This window comes from Rutidosis leptorrhynchoides, chromosome 9, assembly GCF_046630445.1.
Source record: "Rutidosis leptorrhynchoides isolate AG116_Rl617_1_P2 chromosome 9, CSIRO_AGI_Rlap_v1, whole genome shotgun sequence".
In the NCBI taxonomy this organism is placed as follows: Eukaryota; Viridiplantae; Streptophyta; class Magnoliopsida; order Asterales; family Asteraceae; genus Rutidosis; species Rutidosis leptorrhynchoides.
In genome coordinates, this window is record NC_092341.1 from 351,910,064 (window position 1) to 351,934,774 (window position 24,711).

The 24,711-nt window shown below is 31.8% G+C and overlaps 1 protein-coding gene across 1 annotated transcript; it reads left to right on the top strand.

Annotated features, from left to right (window-relative positions):
- Positions 1–5,802: 5,802 nt before the first annotated feature.
- Positions 5,803–9,115, top strand: LOC139867046 (uncharacterized). Its single transcript, XM_071855366.1, has 3 exons — positions 5,803–6,657; positions 8,226–8,762; positions 8,859–9,115. The coding sequence occupies exons 1-3, from the start codon at positions 5,860–5,862 to the stop codon at positions 8,955–8,957; spliced, it is 1,434 nt and encodes a 477-aa protein (XP_071711467.1). The 5' UTR covers positions 5,803–5,859; the 3' UTR covers positions 8,958–9,115.
- Positions 9,116–24,711: the final 15,596 nt, after the last annotated feature.

Consider the following 24,711-nt stretch of genomic DNA (forward strand, 5'->3'; position numbering starts at 1 on the left):
TTTGAGTAGAAAGGACAGAGAACCTATGCGGGTAAAAGCTATGAATATAATTATTCGTACTAACCTTACTACTCAAATAAAGGAGGCGCAGCAGGGAGTTGTAAAAGAAGGAAAGTTGAAGAATGAAATACCCAAAGGATCGGAGAAACATCTTAATATTCGGGAAGACAGAACCCGGTATAGGGCTGAAAGAATTTGAGTATCAAAGTTTGGAGATGTGAGAGAAAAGGTACTTAAGGAAGCACATAAAATCAGATATTCAATACATCCCGGAGCGGGGAAGATGAACAAAGATCTCAAGAAACACTTTTGGTGGCCGGGTATGAAAGCCGATATTACTAGATACGTAGGAGAATGTCTGACGTGTTCTAAGGTCAAAGCTGAACATCAGAAACCATCAGGTCTACTTCAACAACCCGAAATCCCGGAATGGAAATGGAAAAACATTACCATGGATTTCATTAGTAAATTGCCAAGGACTGCAAGTGGTTATGATACTATTTGGGTAATAGTCGATCGTCTCACCAAGTCAGCACACTTTCTGCCAATGAGAGAAGATGACAAGATGGAGAAGTTAGCACGACTGTATTTGAAGGAAGTCGTCTCCAGACATGGAATACCAATCTCTATTATCTCTGATAGGGATGGCAGATTTATTTCAAGATTCTGGCAGACATTACAGCAAGCATTAGGAACTCGTCTAGACATGAGTACTGCCTATCATCCACAAACTGATGGGCAGAGCGAAAGGACGATACAAACGCTTGAAGACATGCTACGAGCATGTGTTATTGATTTCGGAAACAGTTGGGATCGACACCTACCGTTAGCAGAATTTTCCTACAACAACAGCTACCATTCAAGCATTGAGATGGCGCCGTTTGAAACACTTTATGGTAGAAAGTGCAGGTCTCCGATTTGTTGGAGTGAAGTGGGGATAGACAGATTAAGGGTCCGGAGATAATTCAAGAAACTACCGAGAAGATTATCCAAATTCAACAACGGTTGAAAACCGCCCAAAGTCGACAAAAGAGTTACGCGGACACTAAAAGAAAAGACATAGAATTTGAAGTTGGAGAGATGGTCATGCTTAAGGTTTCACCTTGGAAAGGCGTTGTTCGATTTGGTAAACGGGGGAAACTAAATCCAAGGTACATTGGATCATTCAAGATTATTGATCGTGTCGGACCAGTAGCTTACCGACTTGAGTTACCACAACAACTCGCGGCTGTACATAACACTTTCCACGTCTCGAATTTGAAGAAATGTTTTACTAAAGAAGATCTCACTATTCCGTTAGACGAAATTCAAATCAATGAAAAACTTCAATTCATCGAAGAACCCGTCGAAATAATGGATCGTAAGGTTAAAAGACTTAAGCAAAACAAGATACCAATTGTTAAGGTTCGATGGAATGCTCATAGAGGACCCGAGTTCACCTGGGAGCGTGAAGACCAGATGAAGAAGAAATACCCGCACTTATTTCCAAAAGATTCGTCAACACCTTCAACAGCTTAAAATTTCGGGACGAAATTTATTTAACGGGTAGGTATTGTAATGACCCGAACTTTTTCATGTTTATATATATTAAATGAAATTGATATTTACATGATTAAATATTTCCAACATGTTAAGCAATCAAACTTATTAAGACTTGATTATTTGAAATGGGTTTCATGTAGACAATTGACCACCCAAGTTGACCGGCGATTCACGAACGTTAAAACTTGTAAAAACGACATGACAATATATATATATATATGGATATACATATAGTTAACATGAGATTATGATAAGTAAGTATCTCCATATGTATATTAACAATGAGTTATATACATAAAAATGAGACTACTAAGTTAAGAAACTCGAAACGATATATATAACGATTATCGTTATTACAACGTCTTACTAAATACATATGTATCATATTAAGATATTGTTACACTATATTTAACATGATAAAATGATAATTATATATATCATTAAGTATGTTAACAATGAACTACATATGTAAAACCAGACTACTAACTTAAGAATTTTGAATCGAGGCATATATGTAACGATTATCGTTGTAACGACATTTTAATGTATATATATCATATTAAGATATATTCATACATCATAATATCATGATAATGTAATAAATTAACATCTCATTAGATATAATAAACAATGGGTTAACAACATTAAATGAGATCGTTAACTTAAAGGTTTCAAAACAACACTTACATGTAACGACTAACGATGACTTAACGACTTAGTTAAAATGTATATACATGTAGTGTATTTAGATGTATTAGTACACTTTTGAAAGACTTCAAGACACATATCAAAGTACTTCTACTTAACAAAAATGCTTACAATTGCATTCTCATTCATTTTCATCAACAATTCTACTCGTATGCAACCGTATTCGTACTCGTACAATACCCAGCTACTAGACGTATATACTATTGGTATATACACATAATAATTCAGCTCTTAGCAGCCCTAGATAGTCAACAAACATGTGGAACCAACAATTAGATAACTAGCATGACTTATGAGTAAGGAAACAAAAACAAGAACTCCTTTTAACCCCACTCACCTTCACCACTCACCACCTACTCCATTTCACTTCTAATTTTCTTCCCAATTCTCTCTCAAAACACACACACTCTTCCATGAACGTCTAAGTTACTATTTTTCCAGCAAAAATCATCAAATACAAGCTTTGGTTATTACCTATAATCATCATAAAAACAATTACTCAAGAACACATCAAGAACACTTCCAAGTTTACAAGTTTACTTCCAAGTTTCCTAATCCATTCCAATCAATCATCTAAGATCAAGAAACCTTTGTTATTTACAGTAGGTTATATTTCTATATCAAGAACTTCCAAGCCATCAAAGATCCTTTGAAGCTCAAGTTATTTTTTCATCATTTCCAGTAGGTTTACCTACTAAACTTGAGGTAGTAATGATGTTCATAACATCATTCGATTCATATATGTATAGGTATCTTATTCAAAGATTTGAACATGTAATCACTAGAACATAGTTTAGTTAATTCTAAACTTGTTCGCAAACAAAGTTAATCCTTCTAACTTGACTTTTAAAATCAACTAAACACATGTTCTATATCTATATGATATGCCAACTTAATGATTTAAAATCTGGAAACACGAAAAACACCGTAAAACCGGACATACGCCGTCTTAGTAACACCGCGGGCTGTTTTGGGTTAGTTAATTAAAAATTATGATAAACTTTGATTTAAAAGTTGTTCTTCTGGAAAAATGATTTTTCTTATGAACATGAAACTATATCCAAAAATCATGGTTAAACTCAAAGTGAAAGTATGTTTTTCAAAATGGTCATCAAGACGTCGTTCTGTCGACTGAAATGACTACCTTTACAAAAACGACTTGTAAGCTATATTTTCGACTATAAACTTATACTTTTTCTGTTTTGATTCATAAACTTAAGTTCAATATGAAACCATAGCAACTTGAATCACTCAAAACGGATTTAAAACGAAGAAGTTATGGGTAAAACAAGATTGGATAATTTTGCTTGATGTAGCTACGTGAAAATTGGTAACAAATCTATATTAATCATATCCTAGCTAACTTATATTGTATCATACATGTATTCTAATATAATATGTAATCTTGGGATACCATAGACACGTATGCAAATGTTTTGACATATCATATCGACCCATGTATATATATTATTTGGAACAACCATAGACACTCTATATGCAGTAATGATTGAGTTAGCTATACAGGGTTGAGGTTGATTCCAAAAATATATATACTTTGAGTTGTGATTTAGCCTGAGACGTGTATACACTGGGTCGTGGATTGATTCAAGATAATATATATCGATTTATTTCTGTACATCTAACTGTGGACAACTAGTTGTAGGTTACTAACGAGGACAGCTGACTTAATAAACTTAAAACATTAAAATGTATTAAAAATGTTGTAAATATATTTTGAACATACTTTGATATATATGTACATATTTGTTATAGGTTCGTGAATCGACCAGTGGCCAAGTCTTACTTCCCGACGAAGTTAAAATATGTGAAAGTGAGTTATAGTCCCAATTTTAAAATCTGTTATTTTTTTGGGATGAGAATACATGCGATTTTATAAATGTTTTACAAAATAGACACAAGTAATCGAAAATACTTTCTATGTTGGATTATCGAACCGAATATGCCCCTTTTTAGCTTGGTAGCCTAAGAATTAGGGAAATGGCTCCTAATTGACGCGAATTCTAAAGATAGATCCATTTGGCCCAACAAATCTCATCCGAGTTACGGATGCTTTAGTACTTCGATTTATCATATCCGATGAGAGTCCCGGAATGATGGGAATATTCTATATGCATCTTGTTAAGGTCGGTTACCAGGTGTTCAACATATGAATGATTTTTATCTCTATGCAGTTTGCGAAATGCCTGATATGAGATGTGTTATAAAAATGAAATCTTGTGGTCTATTATTATGATTTGATAATATGTAGGTTGAATCTATAACTCACCAACAATTTTGTTGACATTTTAAACATGTTTATTCTCAGGTGATTATTAAGAGCTTCCGCTGTTGCTTACTAAATTAAGGACAAGATTTGGAGTCCATGCTTGTATAATATTGTTTAAAAACTGCATTCGAAGACTTATGTTGATGTGTAATATTATTGTAAACCATTATGTAATGGTCATGTGAAAAACGCTATTTTTTAGATTATCATTATTTGATAATCGTCGTAATATTTTAAAGGTTATGGTTTGTTTTAAAATCGAATGCAGTCTTTGAAAAACGTCTCATATAGAGGTCAAAACCTCGCAACGAAATCAATTAATATGGAACGTTTATAATCAATATGAACGGGACATTTCAGAAGATGGAGATATTACCGACTTAGCAGTTAGCTAATGGAGTAAACAACGTGCAGAGAACGAAGAACAATAATGGAAAATTAGATCTTACTTGTATCCAAGTAGAGACGTTGAACTATTAGATCTTACTTGAAGGTAAACCTGATTAGACGAACAATTGAAGGAATGAAGTAGATGATGTTGAAGTTGTGGAACTGATCTCCGGTAATGGCGACGATGAAGGGCTCGCGAGGTTTTTGGGTGTGGATTTTTGCTTTTTTTAGCGGGATTCACAGTAATATATCTACATATCTTTATTACAATATTCTATATTTCATAACTATGTATCTACATTTTCTCAATAATAATCGTCACAATAGTGAAAATCAAATAATAGAAAATTTATATGTTTCGATCTCAATAATAACCTAGAAGCCTAAAAGTAACTTTATCAGAAATACAACTCTATAGACTATAGCATAAAGCTTTAGATAAAATGCTTCACACACTCTTGACCAAATATCACACGATGCAAATTAACATTGAAACAAACTTTTCATCAAAAAATTAAAGTTACGTTGAAAGATTAAAAATGGATCGAAGCATATAGCAACACTTTTAATTTCATTCATAAAATAACTTTAATGGACGATTTTATTATTTTTAAAGGGTGTTTGTCATTTGTCATTGCATTTTAGTGAAGTTTTCACGAGTTTCATATTTGTACGTATCGAAGTTCAGAATGAATGATTTCCAAATCGTTTTGTCTTTGTTCAAAGTAGAGTAGTTTACCGTCCCCAAACGGCAAAAGTCACTCCACTTCGTTACCATAACGACACGTGTCTTTCATCAATCTCTTTTTTTATCATACGGAGTAGTTTTAAGGTTCCTGTTCTCCCATCTTCTTTCATAAACAAACAATAAAAATAAAATCACCCGAAAACATCGTTACTCTCTCAAAAAAATAAGTTTTTTCAACGAGATTATGACCCATGTTAGTAATCTCATTAAACTATTCCATTCCAAAAGCAATGAACCCATAACGACGTCGTTAAAGCTAACTCTACTTATTTTCGTTGTTTTTTCAGTTTCTTTTGTTACCATCTCCACCTTCCGTCGCCAACCATCACCGTTTTCCACCGCTTCACTTACCATTCCCAGCCAGCCACCGGAATCTTCTCCCGACCCCACCACAAAAAGCTCCCACGTGCTTTTCGGTATTGGCGGGTCGGTTCGCACGTGGCCTGATCGTCGACACTATTCGGAGATTTGGTGGGAACCCAATAAAACCCGTGGCTTCGTTTGGTTAGATGAACAACCCGACCCGATATTATTTTCCGACCCGAGTTCAATCCCGTACAAGGTGTCCGAAGATTTAACCCAGCTGAAAAATGTCGGGTCTGGTCCGGCGGTTCGGATAGCCCGAATTGTTGTTGAGATGTTTAATCTCGGGTTACCGGATGTGAGATGGTTTGTAATGGGAGACGATGATACGGTTTTTTTTGTGGATAATTTGGTTACGGTTTTATCGAAGTATGATCACCGACAGATGTACTATGTTGGTGGGAGTTCGGAGAGTGTTGAACAGGATGTGATGCATTCGTACGATATGGCATTTGGTGGCGGTGGTTTTGCACTGAGCTACCCACTGGCGGCGGAGCTGGTACGGATATTTGACACGTGTCTTGATCGGTACCGTTACTTCTACGGGTCGGATCAACGGGTTTGGGCATGTGTTAGTGAACTTGGCGTTTCGTTAACAATAGAACGTGGGTTTCACCAGGTAAGTTTTGTTGTTTCTGTTACTTCCAAATTAGTATCCTTTTTTTATTCTATAATATACGAAAATAATTAAATAATAATAAAATTATGAATTTAAATGTATTATTTTAATTGAAGACCAAATAAACAAAAATAATGGGTTGGCATGTGTCAATGTGAAAACGTATACGTGTCGTGAATGTAGGCTTCATGGATCGTGTTTTTGTCAAAAGAACCTTACCTTAGCTATGAAGAATTTTTTTTTCTCATGATAATAATGTCGTGTCATATCTAAACAACAAAAGAGTGGTTAAGAATTTATTAAATTTTTATCACATACTCCGTATTTATCAATATTAAAGAAAAGGTGCAGCGTTTTAATTATATTGAATGATATTGATATGTGTATTTAGTTGCTCCTTGGTTACGAATTAATTTGAATTTAGTGGTTATATAATCTTCAATTTTATAAGCTCGTAATTAGTTAAAATTGAGTTTGGTTTTCTTTTTAAAAATTTTGATAAAGTTTTTTGGAGTTGTAAAAATAAGATTACTCGAACATCGGCTTTTTGAATATCAATAAAAATAAAAATTAGAAAACATCTTGATCAGGGAGGTTTGAAATATGTTCCTTTCTTATTGTCGTGTCTTCCACAACACTGTCGTAAATAAAAAGAAGAGAACTAAATTAAAAATTGGAGACGATAACATATAAAATTGTTGATTTTGAAATGGAAAATGTGGAGCGTGGATCTCAACTGCTTTTGAGGTACAATTATTATTAAATTGTCCTAGGTACTCCTAATTTTTGAAAAATCATATATGTATACACGTGTCTTCAATCCTCCTGTTGACACCTTCCATTTTCACAATACTCCACCCACATTTTTAAGTTAAGATGGGATGTATTGTATTTTTTCAACATCTCATGCTTCAACTATCAGATTTTTTTTTTCCTTGCATGTCCTCACCACAAGATTTATATTAATGCACATTTACATGAGGGCACTTAGCCACTTAGATATAATCCTTATGTCACTTTAAAAGGTGTATAAATCAATTCCATAATGCTTTTGCAACAATATTTACGAGTACATGAATTACCGGTTGTTCCAAATTAGTTGCTGACGTTATTCATTTCATATTACTCCGGATTTTAGCCAAAATAGTAATGGTTATTGGCCAAAAAAAAAAAAAGAACTCCGTAATCATTTCATATTCATATTACAATTATATTAGTCAAAAATGCTAGGGGGTAATGTATAATATATTAAGCTCTAACTCGGTTCATTTAGTATTATACAAGTTCGAATCGTTTTGAGCATAATAACATGAAGTTCGATAAAAAGGCTTTTAAAAGATAGAAAGATGAAAAATTTGTTGGATAAATGGGTACGAATTGATTTTTTTTCTTTTGAAAACAATATTATTTATAATATGGATGAACACTTAAATTTACGTTATATCGACAAATAATATAATATTAGCATATAAAATCTGGAAATGACTAGTATTTTTAAGGTGACACATCAATAAGACAAGTTTGTTACTTATGTGAAATTACCTTATGCCCTTATACTTTTGTTACAGATGGATGTTAGAGGTGATGCATCTGGTCTACTATCAGCACACCCCATGACACCATTGGTCTCACTTCACCACCTTGATTACATTAAACCTCTCTTACCGAACCGGACCGCATATGAGTCCTTAAACACCATTATCCAAACATACCGGCTAGACCCACCTAGAGCGATGCAACAGTCAATTTGCTACTACAAAAAATGGTGGCACAAATGGTCGATATCCGTCTCATGGGGATACTCTGTTCAAATATACCCGTCTCTGTTAACAGCTCATGAACTCGCGATGCCGTTGCAAACGTTCCTCACATGGAGAAGTTTTACAAACGGTCCTTTCACGTTCAATACTCGACCTTTGTCCGCTAACCCATGTGAAAACCCCGCAACGTACTACATTAGCCGTGTTAAGGTTGTAGGAAATGATACTTTGACCACGTATAGAAGAGATCGATCGGGAGAGAAATGTAAAATGAAAGATTATCCTCACACTGTTGACACCGTTGTAGTCTTGGCATCGAAGCTGGATGCTGATTATTGGATCGAGGTTAGCGTTCGTCTTTTTATTATATGTATTTTGTAGATTTTGTAGTAGCATTGTTTTAGAGGGACTATAATTAACGACTAATGGTATAACGTGCAGGGGCCAAGACGACAATGTTGTGAGGTCAGGGGGTGGAAGTATTATAGTATGGAAATTCGGGTTAGAAATTGTAAAGATGGAGAGACAATCACTAGTTAAAATGTCACGGCAGTTTATATTTAGGTGTACTTTTTGTTCCAATTGTTGACATGTTAAAGTCCAAGGAGTTATGCAACTATTGTTGCATGATATTATGTAAAAGTTATAGTACTACGTATATGATTGTACAAGTTAACCATTTTGACACTTGTAGAGTAAAAAAGTACTATTGTTTTTGCTTAAAGTTAGAAATGTATATGTTTCGGGTAATTGTTTTTTTATTAACATGTGACGTGATTTCAATGTTATTATTATTAAATGAGTTAGTAATGGTAGGTTATGAATAGACAATTCTTATAGATGGTGGCGTGTTGGTAATAAGTAGAGTAAAAACATTTTAATGGCTATGGTTTCATGTAAGAAAGTGTAACATATGCAAAGTTATGTTTATATTTTATTCTCATAGATGTTCGGTTTATATTGGATATTGGTTGGGAAACTACAAATTGTTACACCATTGATGGTGACAAAAGGCCGAGTTCCAATATAAAGTGTTGTAACACACCATATGCACTATATTCTTAATCAAATCATTACACACGAAACCTGATTTATATACACGATGAGCAATCAAAAGAGCATCATTACCGTAACCAAAGGTGTGATGACTACGACCATTTTTGTGGTGTCTCTATCATTCCCCAACATACATCGTACCTAATCAGAATAGTCGCTTCAAAATCTCGTTCTATATCGTTAAAATGAGTCAAGGCTTGAAGAGTTTTCAATGGCACCACTCCATCTTTTTTGGCTTCTTCGCATACATCATACGTCCATCTAAGAGCAAACCATTAGTTTGTCGCCCTCATGTGTCCTTAAGTTGCCCTCACCTTGCAATAACGAAACGTGTTTGAGGACGCATGTTATGTTAATTTGTGTTGCATTTTGTCTTGTTAACATATACTTTGATAAAATTAATTAATATAGTGAGTCCCTAGTTTTTTTTTAAAAAGGTTTCATATTTTTTAAAAGCAAACGCACATACCTAAGAAAGTTTCCAAGGATGATAATAATCATGTCATTAGTCTGTCATGAAAAGAAGTGTGATGTGACACTATCCAGTAAGAAAATTGTATGATGGTCGAAGGTGATTTAAAGACGGATGAAGGGTGGGCTTGATATTTTTTTTAAAATTGTTCATTTTTCACTCTAAAATAATAATCGCTTTCTAAATCTTTTGGGCCAAGCCCATAAGAGATATAGATGAAGTATACTGAAACCCAATTGTAAAATATAAGCCAATCCCTTTCTAAATAAATTGCACCAAGTTTCCATGAGCATTGGGCCCATAACCGGGACAATTTTGTCAGTTCATCATATTATAGTACTCCGTAACTTATAGGTTCATAAGATTGAGTGATGTGTTCTTGTAATTCTCTCTCACCCATCCGTTGGATCCAAGCCGAAGTATACGGGCTTGTCTTGATCTACTAGTAAAGGTCCAAGTCCGTTGAAGCCTTAAAACAATTTATTTCCTTCCTCTTTTATTTAAGGCTTAATTAAATTATTTTTTCGATTAAATCTACATCTCGAGCAAGTATGAGGTTGCCATATTAAAATTAACAATAGACTTTTTGATCAATCATTTTCGACTTACAAATAAGATGGAAACCCAAAGGCAATCCTCGAGGGAACTGTATCTTCTTTGTGTAAGTTAACTTAAGTCGCACTCTTGCAGCTTGGGTGGAGGAAGTATACTTTTAAATCTTAGTCTTCTATAAATAGTTGCAAGGTTGCAAAACTCGGTTAAATCGGCGAGATCTTGTCAAGTTCTCGATGAAGTTGCCCTGCCTAGTACTCACTACCAAAAAAATTGTCATTTGTGACGATCTTATGGTGACGACTTATTATTTAATCACTAATAATCAAATTTAGTTACTACTAAAAAAGTCGCCAATAAATTTTGATCACCATAAGATATTAGTGACCAAACAAATGGTCACTATTGTGGCCGTCAAGGCGAAAGATGCGGGTTCGAGCCCCGTCAATCCTCACGACGGATTCCAAAAATGTGGGAATAAAGAGTACTAACAGAAAAGACAACTATGCTCTTTGGGAGGTGAAAGAGCGGTTGAAGCGGACAAATCGCATCGAAAATAATGTGGTCTCTAATAATATTTTGTGACGGATCTATAATGACGAGAAATGTCACTAACTCGAGTTAGTGACCAATAGCTCTCGTCACTAAAACTCATTTTTCATGTAGTGATTTAATGGTCAACTCGACCCATTACTCGGTCAACCGCCAGTAAACGGCGATCAAACACCGTTAAATGGCGGTCAGCGGGGGGCTAATATCAAAATATGTGCGGTCGATAGATCTGTAAATTTACCATGTTTAGAGTTCGTAGATGTGGAGAACGTGAAAAGTTCAATAAAGCTATAGATGTGCATCGATTAGGGTTTCTAGAGGAAAAATAAACTTTGCAGGTTAAAAAAGAAAAAACAATTCAAAAACAAGAACAGGGTCTGTTATTCAAATTTTTTTTTTTATTAGTGGCAACAGTTCACCAAATGCGGGAGAATCGTAGCAGAAGAAGAAACACACAATATAAGTTACGTATATTTATATTTATTTTTAATTTCTTTTCATTATTAATGACAATAATAACCCATGAATTTTTATCAAGCTTTAATAACATGAATAGATTTGATATGCACTCCTGAACCTTTAACCAATTGACATCAAGCGCCGTTATACACAAATGCATTGACAATTCAGTCCTTAAACTTAAACTTACTAAGTTTAAACATAACGCAATATTTTTCTGAGATATATTTAATTGGTTTGTTAAATTATCTAACAAATCATGAACATGTTTATTTTAAAAGTTCATCAATATTTATACAGGCATACCTATAGACTATAGTACAAATAATAATATTAATAATAAAAATATGATGATAATAACAATGATAATAAAGATCACAACAACAACAACAACAACAACAACAACAGCAGCAGCAGCAGCAGCAGCAGCAGCAACAGCAGCAACAACAACAGCAGCAACAACAACACCACCACCAGCAACAACACCACCAACAACAACATCAACCGCAACAACAGCAGCAGCAACAACAACAACAACAACAACAACAGCAGCAGCAGCAGCAGCAGCAGCAACAACAACAACAACAACAACAACAACAACAACAGCACCAACACCAGCAGTAGCACCATTAGCACCAGCAGTACCAGCACCAGTAGCAACAGTAGCAGCAACAACAACAACAACAATAATAATAAAATAATAATATAATAATAATAATGATCTAATAATAATAATCATGATAATGATACCAACAATAATAACAACAATAATAATAATAACAAAACAATAATAACAAGCGAGGTCAGCAACGATGATGCGAACGGTGACAGTAGGGTCAAGCATAGAATTATATGAATTTTTTTTTACCATTCTTATTCTCTCACTGTCCCATTATAATGGTCTAAGTATTAAAAATTAATAGTATTTGTTTTTGACAGTGAAGTTTAAATAGTTTTATATTTGTCATATGATTTTCTGAAGAAATTTATATAATGGAATAATAATTAATTATGTTCTTTATATGAATAAATTTTATTATATATCATAACATAAAATAGTAAAAGTCAAAATTGATCAAGAAAGGGTTTTCAAAAGTCAAAATGAGCATTTATAATGGGAAGAAGGGAGTATTATTTCGACTCACTTAAGCATTTTTTTAATTGATTATGTTGAGGAAAGATGTTGGTTTATGTTTAACTATAATATTAATCTTAACCAATGTCAATAAGTGTTTTGATGATGACACATGCACATAACTAAAAGGTGATGGTAGATATCTTGAAATAAATATATAAATTCACTAATCCACGCTTACTCTAGCAAAAGACCAAAATCAAATAAAACTTAAAATGAAAACATAAGTCACACGGTTTGGTCCACGGTCGACCGCAGGTCAGACCGTGGAAGCCCTGCATCCCGATTTATGAAACCAGGTATGCACGGTCGACCTCACGGCTGACCGTAGGTCAACCGCAGAGGGTTCTGTCCAAACGTTTGATCAAATAAAGTTTGACCACCTCGGGGCATCTATAATTTATGAAACTTGTTTAAACATGCTTAGAATAGTTGTCCCCTTCATATCCAAAAGAGCTTTGGTCACTAGAATGCTAATCTTGGTTAATCACATCAAATGACATCTTAGTGATGATTTAGCCTTGATTAAAGATAACACATAAGTGTTACAAGAAAACTTGTGTTCCTAAAATGTATTAATACATACTTAGGATGGTCATCAAGTCTCAACCAACAGTTGCTCCTTCCTTGTACATGTGTTGGACATTAATGTATACTTATACATTAATCTTGCAAAATGACACATTTGCAAGTAAACTTACATAGCCTTGATACAATGCTATGTCATCACTATATGTTTAATCCTAGATTAATTAGTGATCTCTTGTTAGTCATTACATAAGTATTACTTGACTACATGCTATTAATACATGAGTATTACTTGACTATATGTTATTTGTCAACTTGCTTATACTCGTTCAAATACATATATGAATGATATTACTTATATTGCTATGTGCTACAAGTTGAAAAACCATCAACTTTTATTTGGACTACTTCAGATTACTTATGCAACTTGGATAACTGATATCGCTCTAATTGTACATATTGCATGTCGCGATATCGGTTCCTTTTTGTTGTTAATTCACGAAGATTCAAAGACTTTTGCAGATATTTGAGAGGAAATGAGGATTTGTGCTCGAGAAGTTGTTGGTTTAATGTTTTGGTTTGTTCCGGCAAGGTTTTAGCTTCATACTCCTATTTAACCCAACTTTAGGGTATCGATTTGGAGACGAATTCTGGAGGAAAAATAGGTCGTTTTGGAGGTTTAGGGCCACTCTTCTTCAATTTTGAAGATCTTAAACATCAAGTATCAAGGATTGATCATCTATAATCATTGGTACATTTGTTTTCTTGATTTTTAGTGATATTATCATGAACACTTTTGCTATCAATTATTTAGTTAGTTTTTCTAGCATGTCAGGCTAAATCTTCTAGTGTTTGCTCAGATGTGATAACTTTTGATCATTGTATTGTTCTTATTTACATGGATTTAATGTTTGATTGATTTAGTATTATTATGTTTGGTCAAAGACCCATTGTTATGCATGCATTCTAATTTAATTCAATTATATATGTTATCAATTAGTTATTGTGAGACAATTGATGGTAGATAACGTGTACTTCAACACATTGAGTGATCTAGACGATTAGTTCTTTGATTTCAAGTGATTGTATTAAGAAACTAACCGGTAATTGAATGTTTTCTGGCATCATAATCGTGTAGTTACATTGAATGATCTTTGTAGTTAAGATTTTTAATAATTCTAATCCGGATCAAATCTTAATAGCTGAATCTTATTGATTAATGATTATTGGGTATTTGGGTTCAACCAAAAGATCCATTATCGTGTGAATCGGTTACTTGACTTTAATTACATAATTTGTTACCTAGTTTACGTGAGTTTATTAGTGATAAATGGATTATGCTTTAACTCTTAGGAGATCTAGACATTTACATGTGAGTGTGAATGGTGATTAATTGGTAATTTGATAGCACATTCGTGTAGTTGCTCCGAGGGATCCGTGTAATTAAGGTTTTATGTGAGTTTAACTTAGATTGAATCACAATAGTTTTATCATGTATGATTTAATTGTTTAAATGAGATTAATGTGAGTTAGTCAAGTTTGAATAATTTAATTATAACTTATCAAACATTTAATCGGTTTTAATTGAAAGAACAATCCACATCACTAGTGTATCATCTGAGTGAACACTGCTTCGTCCATCTGGTTATTTGTTTTATTTATTTTCACATTATTAGTTTAATCAAACCCTCGTTTTACAACATAAATCTTCAGAATAATTATCAGTCTTAAAATCTTAAACGTTGCTCCATGTGAATGAATTCGTAATTTTATTACAATAAGATTAGGTGTGCTTTGCGCATATTAATGACAATTGAAGATTCATAATCTAATGGTCTTAAAAGGATAAAGAATTATTAACACACATATGAAATTTGCTTAAGTCTAGAAACAAGTTTAAGAATGGTCTAGTCTTGATTAACTTAATGTCTTACAACATGCTTAATTGATATTAATTGTTTCACTTGTTAAGACATTATAAACACACTTAATTAATCCACAAACAAGCTTAAAGATGAATATTAATGTGTTTTGTGACTAAGTGAGTTATTATCACCAATGACATGTTGACCAACCAATAGGACTTTAGTAAGTGTGTTAATTACAAACAAAATATTATGACAAAACTGAGATTGCCTCAAATTACTATCATGACATGTACCAAAGAATGTTAGACTTACCACTTTGAACATGATAAGTCATTATCAAGGCAATACATCCAAGATAAATGAACACTTAATGCATATAGTACTTGTATAGGATGTTGGGTATCTTTTGCAGTTATTAAATGAAGTAAAAAGTCCAAAATTTGAGTTCAAAACTAATTCAAACGGCTAAACAACGGATATATGTTTTGGACTGGATCGCGTATGGTTGACCGTGTGCTCAGCCGCAGTAACGGCTATATTTTTTCCCTCTCACTATAAATAGCAAGACTTGGAGAGCTTTGAAGATTGGACCCTCTTGCATGCTTCAACTCAAAATTCATCAGAGAATCACAAGATCATAATTCATATATATTTTTGTTATTAGCAAGATAAGTTCTATGATCTCATAAATTGTAGAAGGGTTGTGAACTTACTATCAAATTACTATCTTTGTGAGTTTACTTAGTGTTTTATTATCCTTTGAATTGTCTTAGGATTTTCATGACTAGAAATGGTGAGTCTTGTACTTTGTAACTAGAAGCATAAGCTAGCTTAGTAATCTTATTCCTTAGTGGGAACTAGAAAGTTAATTAATTCCATTAGGAATTAATACTTGCCCAAGGTTAAGACAAGTTGATCTAAGTTAGAAGTAATCTTTCAAAGGATATAAATATTAGGTTTGTTGTCTACAAAGGAGTACAAGACTTGTAAATCGGATCCCCACCGAATTTGAAGAAAAGGCTTAGTGAAGCAAAACTCTCTATTAGTGAATCAGGGAGTGGATTAAGGTGGATTAGTTACCATCCACCCGAACCACTATAAATCCTTGTGTTTATGTTCTTTACTTTACTTTCTGCATTACTTCAAACATAAACACTACACACATTGAGTTTGAGTTGATTAAGTTGATCAATGATTGTTCTAATCTTGTTGATTATCGAAAAAGTTTTAAAAATCGTATTAAGTAACTATTCACCCCCCTCTAGTTACTTACAGATTAAAAAATAAAATATATTTCAAATACTATTTTCACCCAAATTTTTTATATCATTAATGCGTATATGTAAAATAAATAATTTAATATAACTAAAAGGTAAATGTAAAATTATGTAAAAAGTAATGATAGTTATTAGAATATATATATATATATATATATATATATATATATATATATATTTGAATAATTAAATTGTAACGAATGAGTAATAAATAACTTCGTCAGTCCTAGTTTAATAAACTTTAAACAAAAAATACACAGTTTACTACATAGATGTTATTATCACACTATACATTTTATTTAATTTACAGTTATACACCAATTTTGTTACAAAGAAATTTTTCTTGTTAGTTATATCTTTTTGTTACTTTACATGTATGAAATAATGATGCAAAAGAACTTTTCCTTGTTAGTTATATCTTTTTATGGATGTAAACTACAAAGTATTACTTTGAAATATCTCGAAGGGCTAAAGCTACAAATACATATAATTACACTTATGTTCCATTGTAGGTAATATACCCAAAAATATCATTTTTGGTCATAAACATTCAAATCGTGTATCTATGTAAACAAAATGTTACTTTTACCAGATGCACTAGTTAAAATACTTATGTGACATTTTTATTTTAAAGATGACATGAAAATGGATCGATTTTTTTATTGTTCGTTTGCATTAACGCCCGATTTTAAAGTTATGTTACACTAGTATTTTATGAGGTGTATGTAGTCTACAGTTAAACAAAATGAAAGTATACGACATATTTGACGCATGCAGTATTAAATACAGAAAATCCCAATCACACTTGTAATGACATGTCAACAACAAATTGGAGGACACATCAGAACGTGTTTTTATTCCGGTTAAAAAAGTGTTGTTCGTTTACATTAACACACGATTTTAATGTTGATGACCTACACCAATACTTTATGGAATACATAGCACAATGAAACAACGATGAAAGTATTTATAGCCTATTTGTAGCTTTAAGTAACTCAAGAATAAAAGCTGCAAAGGGAGTATTAGATAGAACACTAGGAGTAGTGACGTGTTTACCTGAAGTTCTATACGAAGTTCCGCTGAAACTTTGAAGTGATTATTTTTTTACTAAAATTTCAGAAATAAAATAATATTATATTTAATAACTAAACAAATAAAATAATTAAGTTAATTAAAATAAATAATAAAGAATGCAGTATAATGACCATTATTATTATTATTATTATTATTATTATTATTATTATTATTATTATTATTATTATTATTATTATTATTATTATTAAACTAACAAGTTCCACAAATTGTCATACATATGTCCACCGAAAGAAAAATGCTTTTTTCGTCCCATATTAATAGTCATATTTTGACTTTAGAGCTATTATTTTCAACTTTAACTTTAAATATTTTATTAATATAAAATATTATTTGATAAAGTTTATATCAATAGATTGACTTTTAAATATATTTTTACCGATATAACATTTATCTAGTATTACAAAATACATTAAAAATATTTTTAATCAAAGTTGAAACAAAAATATTTATAAAGTCAAAACACCGACTATTAATATAGAATATGGAGAGTAGAACATTGTAGCTCAAATACCCATGTAAAACACCTTAATTGGCCAAAAAGGAAGCAAAGTTAGCGTGTGAATATAAACGTAACTTAAGGACGCTGGTCGGAATATTTGCATGGAGTTACTAAACGCCGAACTCTAAAACGTTTCAGAATAGAATTTTTGAAAATGAATTGATATATCCATCATAACCGTACATTAAAAGGTTTTTTTTTGGCAAAAATGGTAATATATATATATATATATATATATATATATATATATATATATATATATATATATATATATATATATATATATATATATATATATATATATATATATATATATATATATAAAGATCAAATGATCTGGAGGTACAACATTAGAGCAGTTCTGATGAACTGCGTACAAACTCGTACAATAGAATTGAAACCAACACACTAGAGACATACAAACAAACACCAATACACAAACACCACCACACTTATCTAAACATACATATACATACAACCAACCCCAAACCCAAACTCCACTTCCAAAAAAAATTGAGAATGGCAAGACAGCCACGCCCACCGGGCAACCTAAGAACACTAATCCCGAGACCTAATTTTGCGAAGCCAAGAAAATCAGCAACGTTGGCAACGACATCATGCCCACCTAAACCGACACAACGATGGGATAAATGGAATGAACGAAGCAACCGTGCAACAACCAACCATAATCATCCGCAAAGTCGGGCCACAAAGAGATCAAGTCCATAATCACCAAATTTTCTGAATTTTTTTGAAACCAACAAAACCCCGGCTCCGATCAGACCCCAACAATTGCCAACAATCATTAGCCACAATAGTAGCCTCCAGCCGCCACCGGCAACCACCAGCAGCAACCAAGGTCCGCCAGTGTGACAACCCGGAAATTTTCGACCAAATTTAAACTCTGATAACTCCGACAAGATAAGCAAATTGATGTGTTGCATTAAAATATTGTTTTCAATACATTTAATTAACCATTGGACTTTACCCTACGATTCACGAACAACCTATAATTTAAAACTCGAACACGGCATGATTTATATATGATTTTACTTTCTTAAACGAAGACGTTTTATGATATAATAATTTCTATTATTATAACCTCTTAATAAAATGATTTTGAATATAATTAGTTCTAGAAAACTAAATTTTATAATATTTATATATGAAATGATAAAAAAAATTACTATTAAACGATGCTATTTTAAATTAAATTTTTTACGTATTAAGTCGTTTTATTTTTATGATATAATTTTTGTAATTTTTTTTAAGAAACGAAGTTAAATTAAAAATGTACAATTTGTAAAGCACAACATACAACAACGTGTAGCTTAAATAGTTAAATTTAAATTAATTTATTTACTATTCATTGAATAGTAAATAAAACGAAATTAATTAATTTACTATTCACATGAAAGCGATATGATAAAAATTATTAATTATAAGTTACATAAAATACTCCTGAAGTATTTAATAAATATGACTTTTTTTGTATCTGATTCTAAATTTATTATTATATTATTATATTTTATTTCAATATTATTATATTATTATATTTATTACATTATTATATTTAAATTAATATTATATTATATATCTTTGTTCAATCAAAAACTAGGAAAACACATATTACGCGTACAAACTTTATAAACAAACCTTTTTACAACTAATTTTATAAAGCTTCAGACCAAAACAGATATATATGTATATTCAAATATAAAAAGTGGAATTTTTATACATATTTTTACCCGTCAATTATTAGCAACAGAGTACAAAATACCAGTCCGTGAAAACTGTCGGCATAAACTAACAAAAATGGGGAGGCTAAGATTACACACGTTTGATTCCTTTTATTATTATATTATTATTTTATTATTATATTATTACTTTATTATATTATTATATTATTATATTATTATAATATTATATTTATTATCTATATATATGTTCGATCGTCTGTGAAGACATTCATAAAAAAACTTCACATATTACTCCGTATCATATTCATTATTATTATTATTATTATTATTATTATTATTATTATTATTATTATTATTATTATTATTATTATTATTATTATTACTATTACTATTATTATTATTAAGATTATTAGTATTATTAATCTTATATAATTAGTTATATTAGTTATGTATACATAAAATACTACGACGGGGTTATGTTCGGGTGATTTCAAAACGAGTTTTCAAATGGGTTAAAGCTAAGGAATTTATGGGTTATATCTAAGGAGGTTATGGGTATCGTTCGAGGGTTTTGTTCGTGAAACAAAGGTCAACCTTGCATTTATCATTTCCATTGCGTCTGCACACTTTTCCTACAATATTGAACCACAATATTGATACGTGAGTTTCATTACTCCCTTTTTATATATATTTTTGGACTGAGAATACATGCGCCGTTTTATAACTGTTTTACAAAATGGACACAAGTACTAAAAACATATTCTACGCTGAGTTGTACCACTTTGCATATTTTTCCCTAATAGCTTGGTAACTAATATTTACATGTTGTAAGAGCATGTAAGCGCGAATCCTATTGATAGATCTATCGGGTTTGACAACCCCAACCGGGCTAGTTGCTCTAGTATCGTTAACGGTTGCATAGTACTTCGTTTTTACTACACTTGGTACAATGTAGGGAGATTTCATAATAAAGGGAATATGCCACATTAATTGTTAAGTATAGTTACCGAAGCGCTCAACAACTTATAGAATACTTTTATACATTTGCGAGTGTACGAATATTTATGGAAACTGAAATCTTGTGGTCTATTACTATTATGGAAATGATTGATTATGATAAACTAATGAACTCACTAACCTTTTGGTTGACACTTTTAAGCATGTTTATTCTCAGGTCCTTAAGAAAGTCTTCCGCTGTTGCATTATCTGAGCAAGCTGTGCATGGAGTCTCATGCTTTTAATTAAATAAAGTGTTGCATTCAATAAAACCTTTATCATGTATTATATTCGACTGTTATGTCACGTGTTTAGTATTTGAAAACCGATGTATTATGGGGATTATTTCTTAAATAATCCCCCACTTGTTTAAAACATGCATTATGTATAATAATAGTGTGCTTTTTATGAAACGAATGCAATATTTTCTAAAACGTATCATATAGAGGTCAAATACCTCGCTATGGGACCAATGAATAACGTACCATGTTTATAGTAATATGGACGAGTTGTTTCAGTTGATATCATAGCAGTGGTCTTAGCGAACCAGGTCTTGCATTAGTGTGTCTAACTGATAGTTGTTAGGATGCATTAGTGAGTCTGGACTTCGACCTTAGCTGCATGTCAAAAAGTTTTGCTTATCATATCCTATCGGAAATTACATGCTTATCATTCTTAGTCTAGACACATCTTATTGCATTGATTGCATGAATAGTGTATGGACAAAATTCATATCTTAGCGTATCTGTTACTATAAACTTTGCCTGACATATTTCGTAAATTCCTCCTTAATCTACGAAATCTTTTGTTCTATATATATAGATATTCTATATAATTAGAATACCATCCGATAGTCAGAAATCATTTTATATCGAAAAATCCTTTATTCAATCGTACGAAATAGAAATCTCCACTAGTTCAAGTCCCTCGAATTCCGATATGGAATTCCACTCAAGCTCCGAAAGCAGTGTGACCGGAATGGATCAACCAATTAGCCATCATCTATTCTGGATGAATTGGGAGTGGGTTCGTAGTCTACTTAATCATTGGAGACAAGAAGAAGGTGATCCCTTCCATCCACCACATTGCCCTCATGGCGAAGAACCTGAAGCACTTACCGGCGAACCTGTCCGAGACACCATTTTCTCACTCATTTCCAGAGTATCTCGTCATGACTATATACTATCTCAAATTCTAGATCTTATTCATTCACTCGTCCGAACCGACAATCATCCCGGTGTAATAGAAGAAGTCAATGAGCTTCGCGCTCGGGTAGTGGCTTTGGAGAATATGGTGCAAAGGTTACAAGCACCAGCAGTAGCACCGGCAGCAACAGTACCATCACCACCACCAACAGCAACATCCGCACCCCACACTTTAACATCACAATCGGTACCTCGAGCATCAACGTCACACACACCATAGATACCAAGGAGTACCAACAACAACAAACCATGAAGTATTGATTCATAACTTCATAGGAGAAATATTCTACGGTGATTATGTAATCTCTAAAGTTTTAGAGATTATTTATTCAAATCATAGCCATAAACAAGATGAATGGATGGATATAAATGATACAGGGAAGAATAGAAACCCTGACAAGGATGGTGCACGAATTACAAGCTAGACTTGTTTACCAGCAGCATCAACAGTACCGCCAGCATCACCGCCAGTATTACCAACACCAGCAACACCTGTAACACTACAAGCTCCATCAATTACATAACCACCAACGATATCGACAACACAGTCACCAATAGGTATATCGAAAATAACGAGTTATGAGGTATTAACTCATTTCCACTGAATGATTTATATGTATATCTTATATATATAAATTTTTAAACCATAATAAATCTATCCGTACTAAGCTATTATGTGTGAATCTTAACTACTCGGTTAATTCATATTACTAATATGCTATGATGTACATCCTTCGTCAGCGACTTAATCATTGTTAACTACAATCTCTGTTTCAATTCAATGAATTCCATTTCATAATAAATCAAGTGTCTTATTCAAATATATATTTGATTTTACACTTTCATCATCGATGTACTCGAAACTTTTCAGATAACATCATTCGTACCTTACGAAGTTCACAAGATTCCACGAACACCACCATCATGCATCAACAAATAATGAAGTATTGATTCATAATTTCAATTTCATTGAAGAAATACTCTGTAAAAGTTATGTAATTTCTAAAGTTTTTAGGGATTATTCCATTCTAGTTTCAACCGTAAATCAAATAAGCTTAATTTAATAATAACTCATTAAATCTATGTTACATCTGAAGAAAACATACAAATATATATTTTCATAAAGACTGTAATAAAATTCTTTTGTACAAAGTATTAATTGTGGAAAAAAAATTTAACGGGTAGGTAATACCCGATAGATATATAAATTCACAATTAATATGTTACATTCTTCGAATTTGATCCCGCAATCATCAACTATACTCACTACTTTCACAACAATATACATTCTTTCATAGAAATCAAAACAACTATACTCATTCAAATTCAATTACATATTCTGATTTTGAAATCGCAGAATTCAATTCGTGATATAACCGGTATCATCACTCTTAGATTTCTACATCTTTCAAAGCTATACTTTGACTTCAAAACTGTGCTAGAACATCATATGTATATTGACGATTACGATCTGTGTTCAAACTGAAATGACCTATCCTAATCCATCTGGACGAAGTCTTCAACAGTTGGTCCCATTGCGAGGTTCTGACCTCTATATGCCATGAACGACTCCATGTAATATGAGCAATTGCACAGCGGAAGATATCTTTCATACCTGAGAATAAACATGCTTTAAAGTGTCAACCAAAAAGGTTGGTGAGTTCATAAGTTTATCATAAAACAATAAAATTCATCATTTTGATAGACCACAAGATTTAAATGTTGCATGGTACAAATGGGCCCGAATCCTATACCCACCTGTAATGTACATGCTATATCTTTTAAATACAGTACATCTTTCTCGTGTACGAAACCATTTTTCATAAATCATAGTAACCGTACACATATCTTGTGCACAAAAATAACATACACATAACCTGTGTATAAAATTATTCTCTCGATATATAACATTCACATCAACTGGTGGCAATTATCATGTTCACATAATTCAATGGTGGCAATTATCATGTCCACATAATTCAATGGTGGAAATTACCATGTCCACATAATTCAATGGTGGCAATTATCATGTCCACATAATTCAATAATAATCCGCAGAACTTCTGTTTGCATCATAATTCATTCGAGGAATATTTTGCTTGTGTCTATCTCGTCAAACATTTATAAAAGCATTTCATGTATTCTCAGTTTAAAATATATCTCAAAAGCATTTAATAAAGCAGTTGTAAAAACAGCGCATGTATTCTCAGTCCCAAAAATGTAAAGAGTAAAAGGGAGCAAATGAACTCATAATACTGTATTTTGTAGTAAAAATACATATGACGGCATTGAATAAGTGTAGGGTTGACCTTGGATTCACGAACCTATATCATTTATATATATATATTAACACATAAAATGGTAATCGAACAAATTTATATATTATTAGAGATTTAATTGTTATTTTAATTAGGTTTTTCATTAATAACCTTATTAATTATAAAAGTATTAATAAAATTATGTTATGTGTAATAAATATAGTGTTATATAACTAATTGTTATTTGATAAAATAATATTTATAATGATAATAAATAAAAGTTGTTTTATTTTACAATAATAATAATAATAATAATAATAATAATAATAATAATAATAATAATAATAATAATAATAATAATAATAATAATAATAATAATAATGATTATTATGATAATGATGTTGATAATGTAAAAATAATATTAATATCAAAATAATAATAAGAATAGTAATAATAATAATTTTGATAAAAATGACAATTTCTCTAATAATGATAATATTAATAGTAAAAATGATACTTTTAATATAAATGATAGTTTTTAATAAAAATGATACTATTAAATAAAAATGTTAATTTTAATAATAATAATACTAATAATAATAACTATAAAGATATTGATTTTACTGATAATAATAATGATAC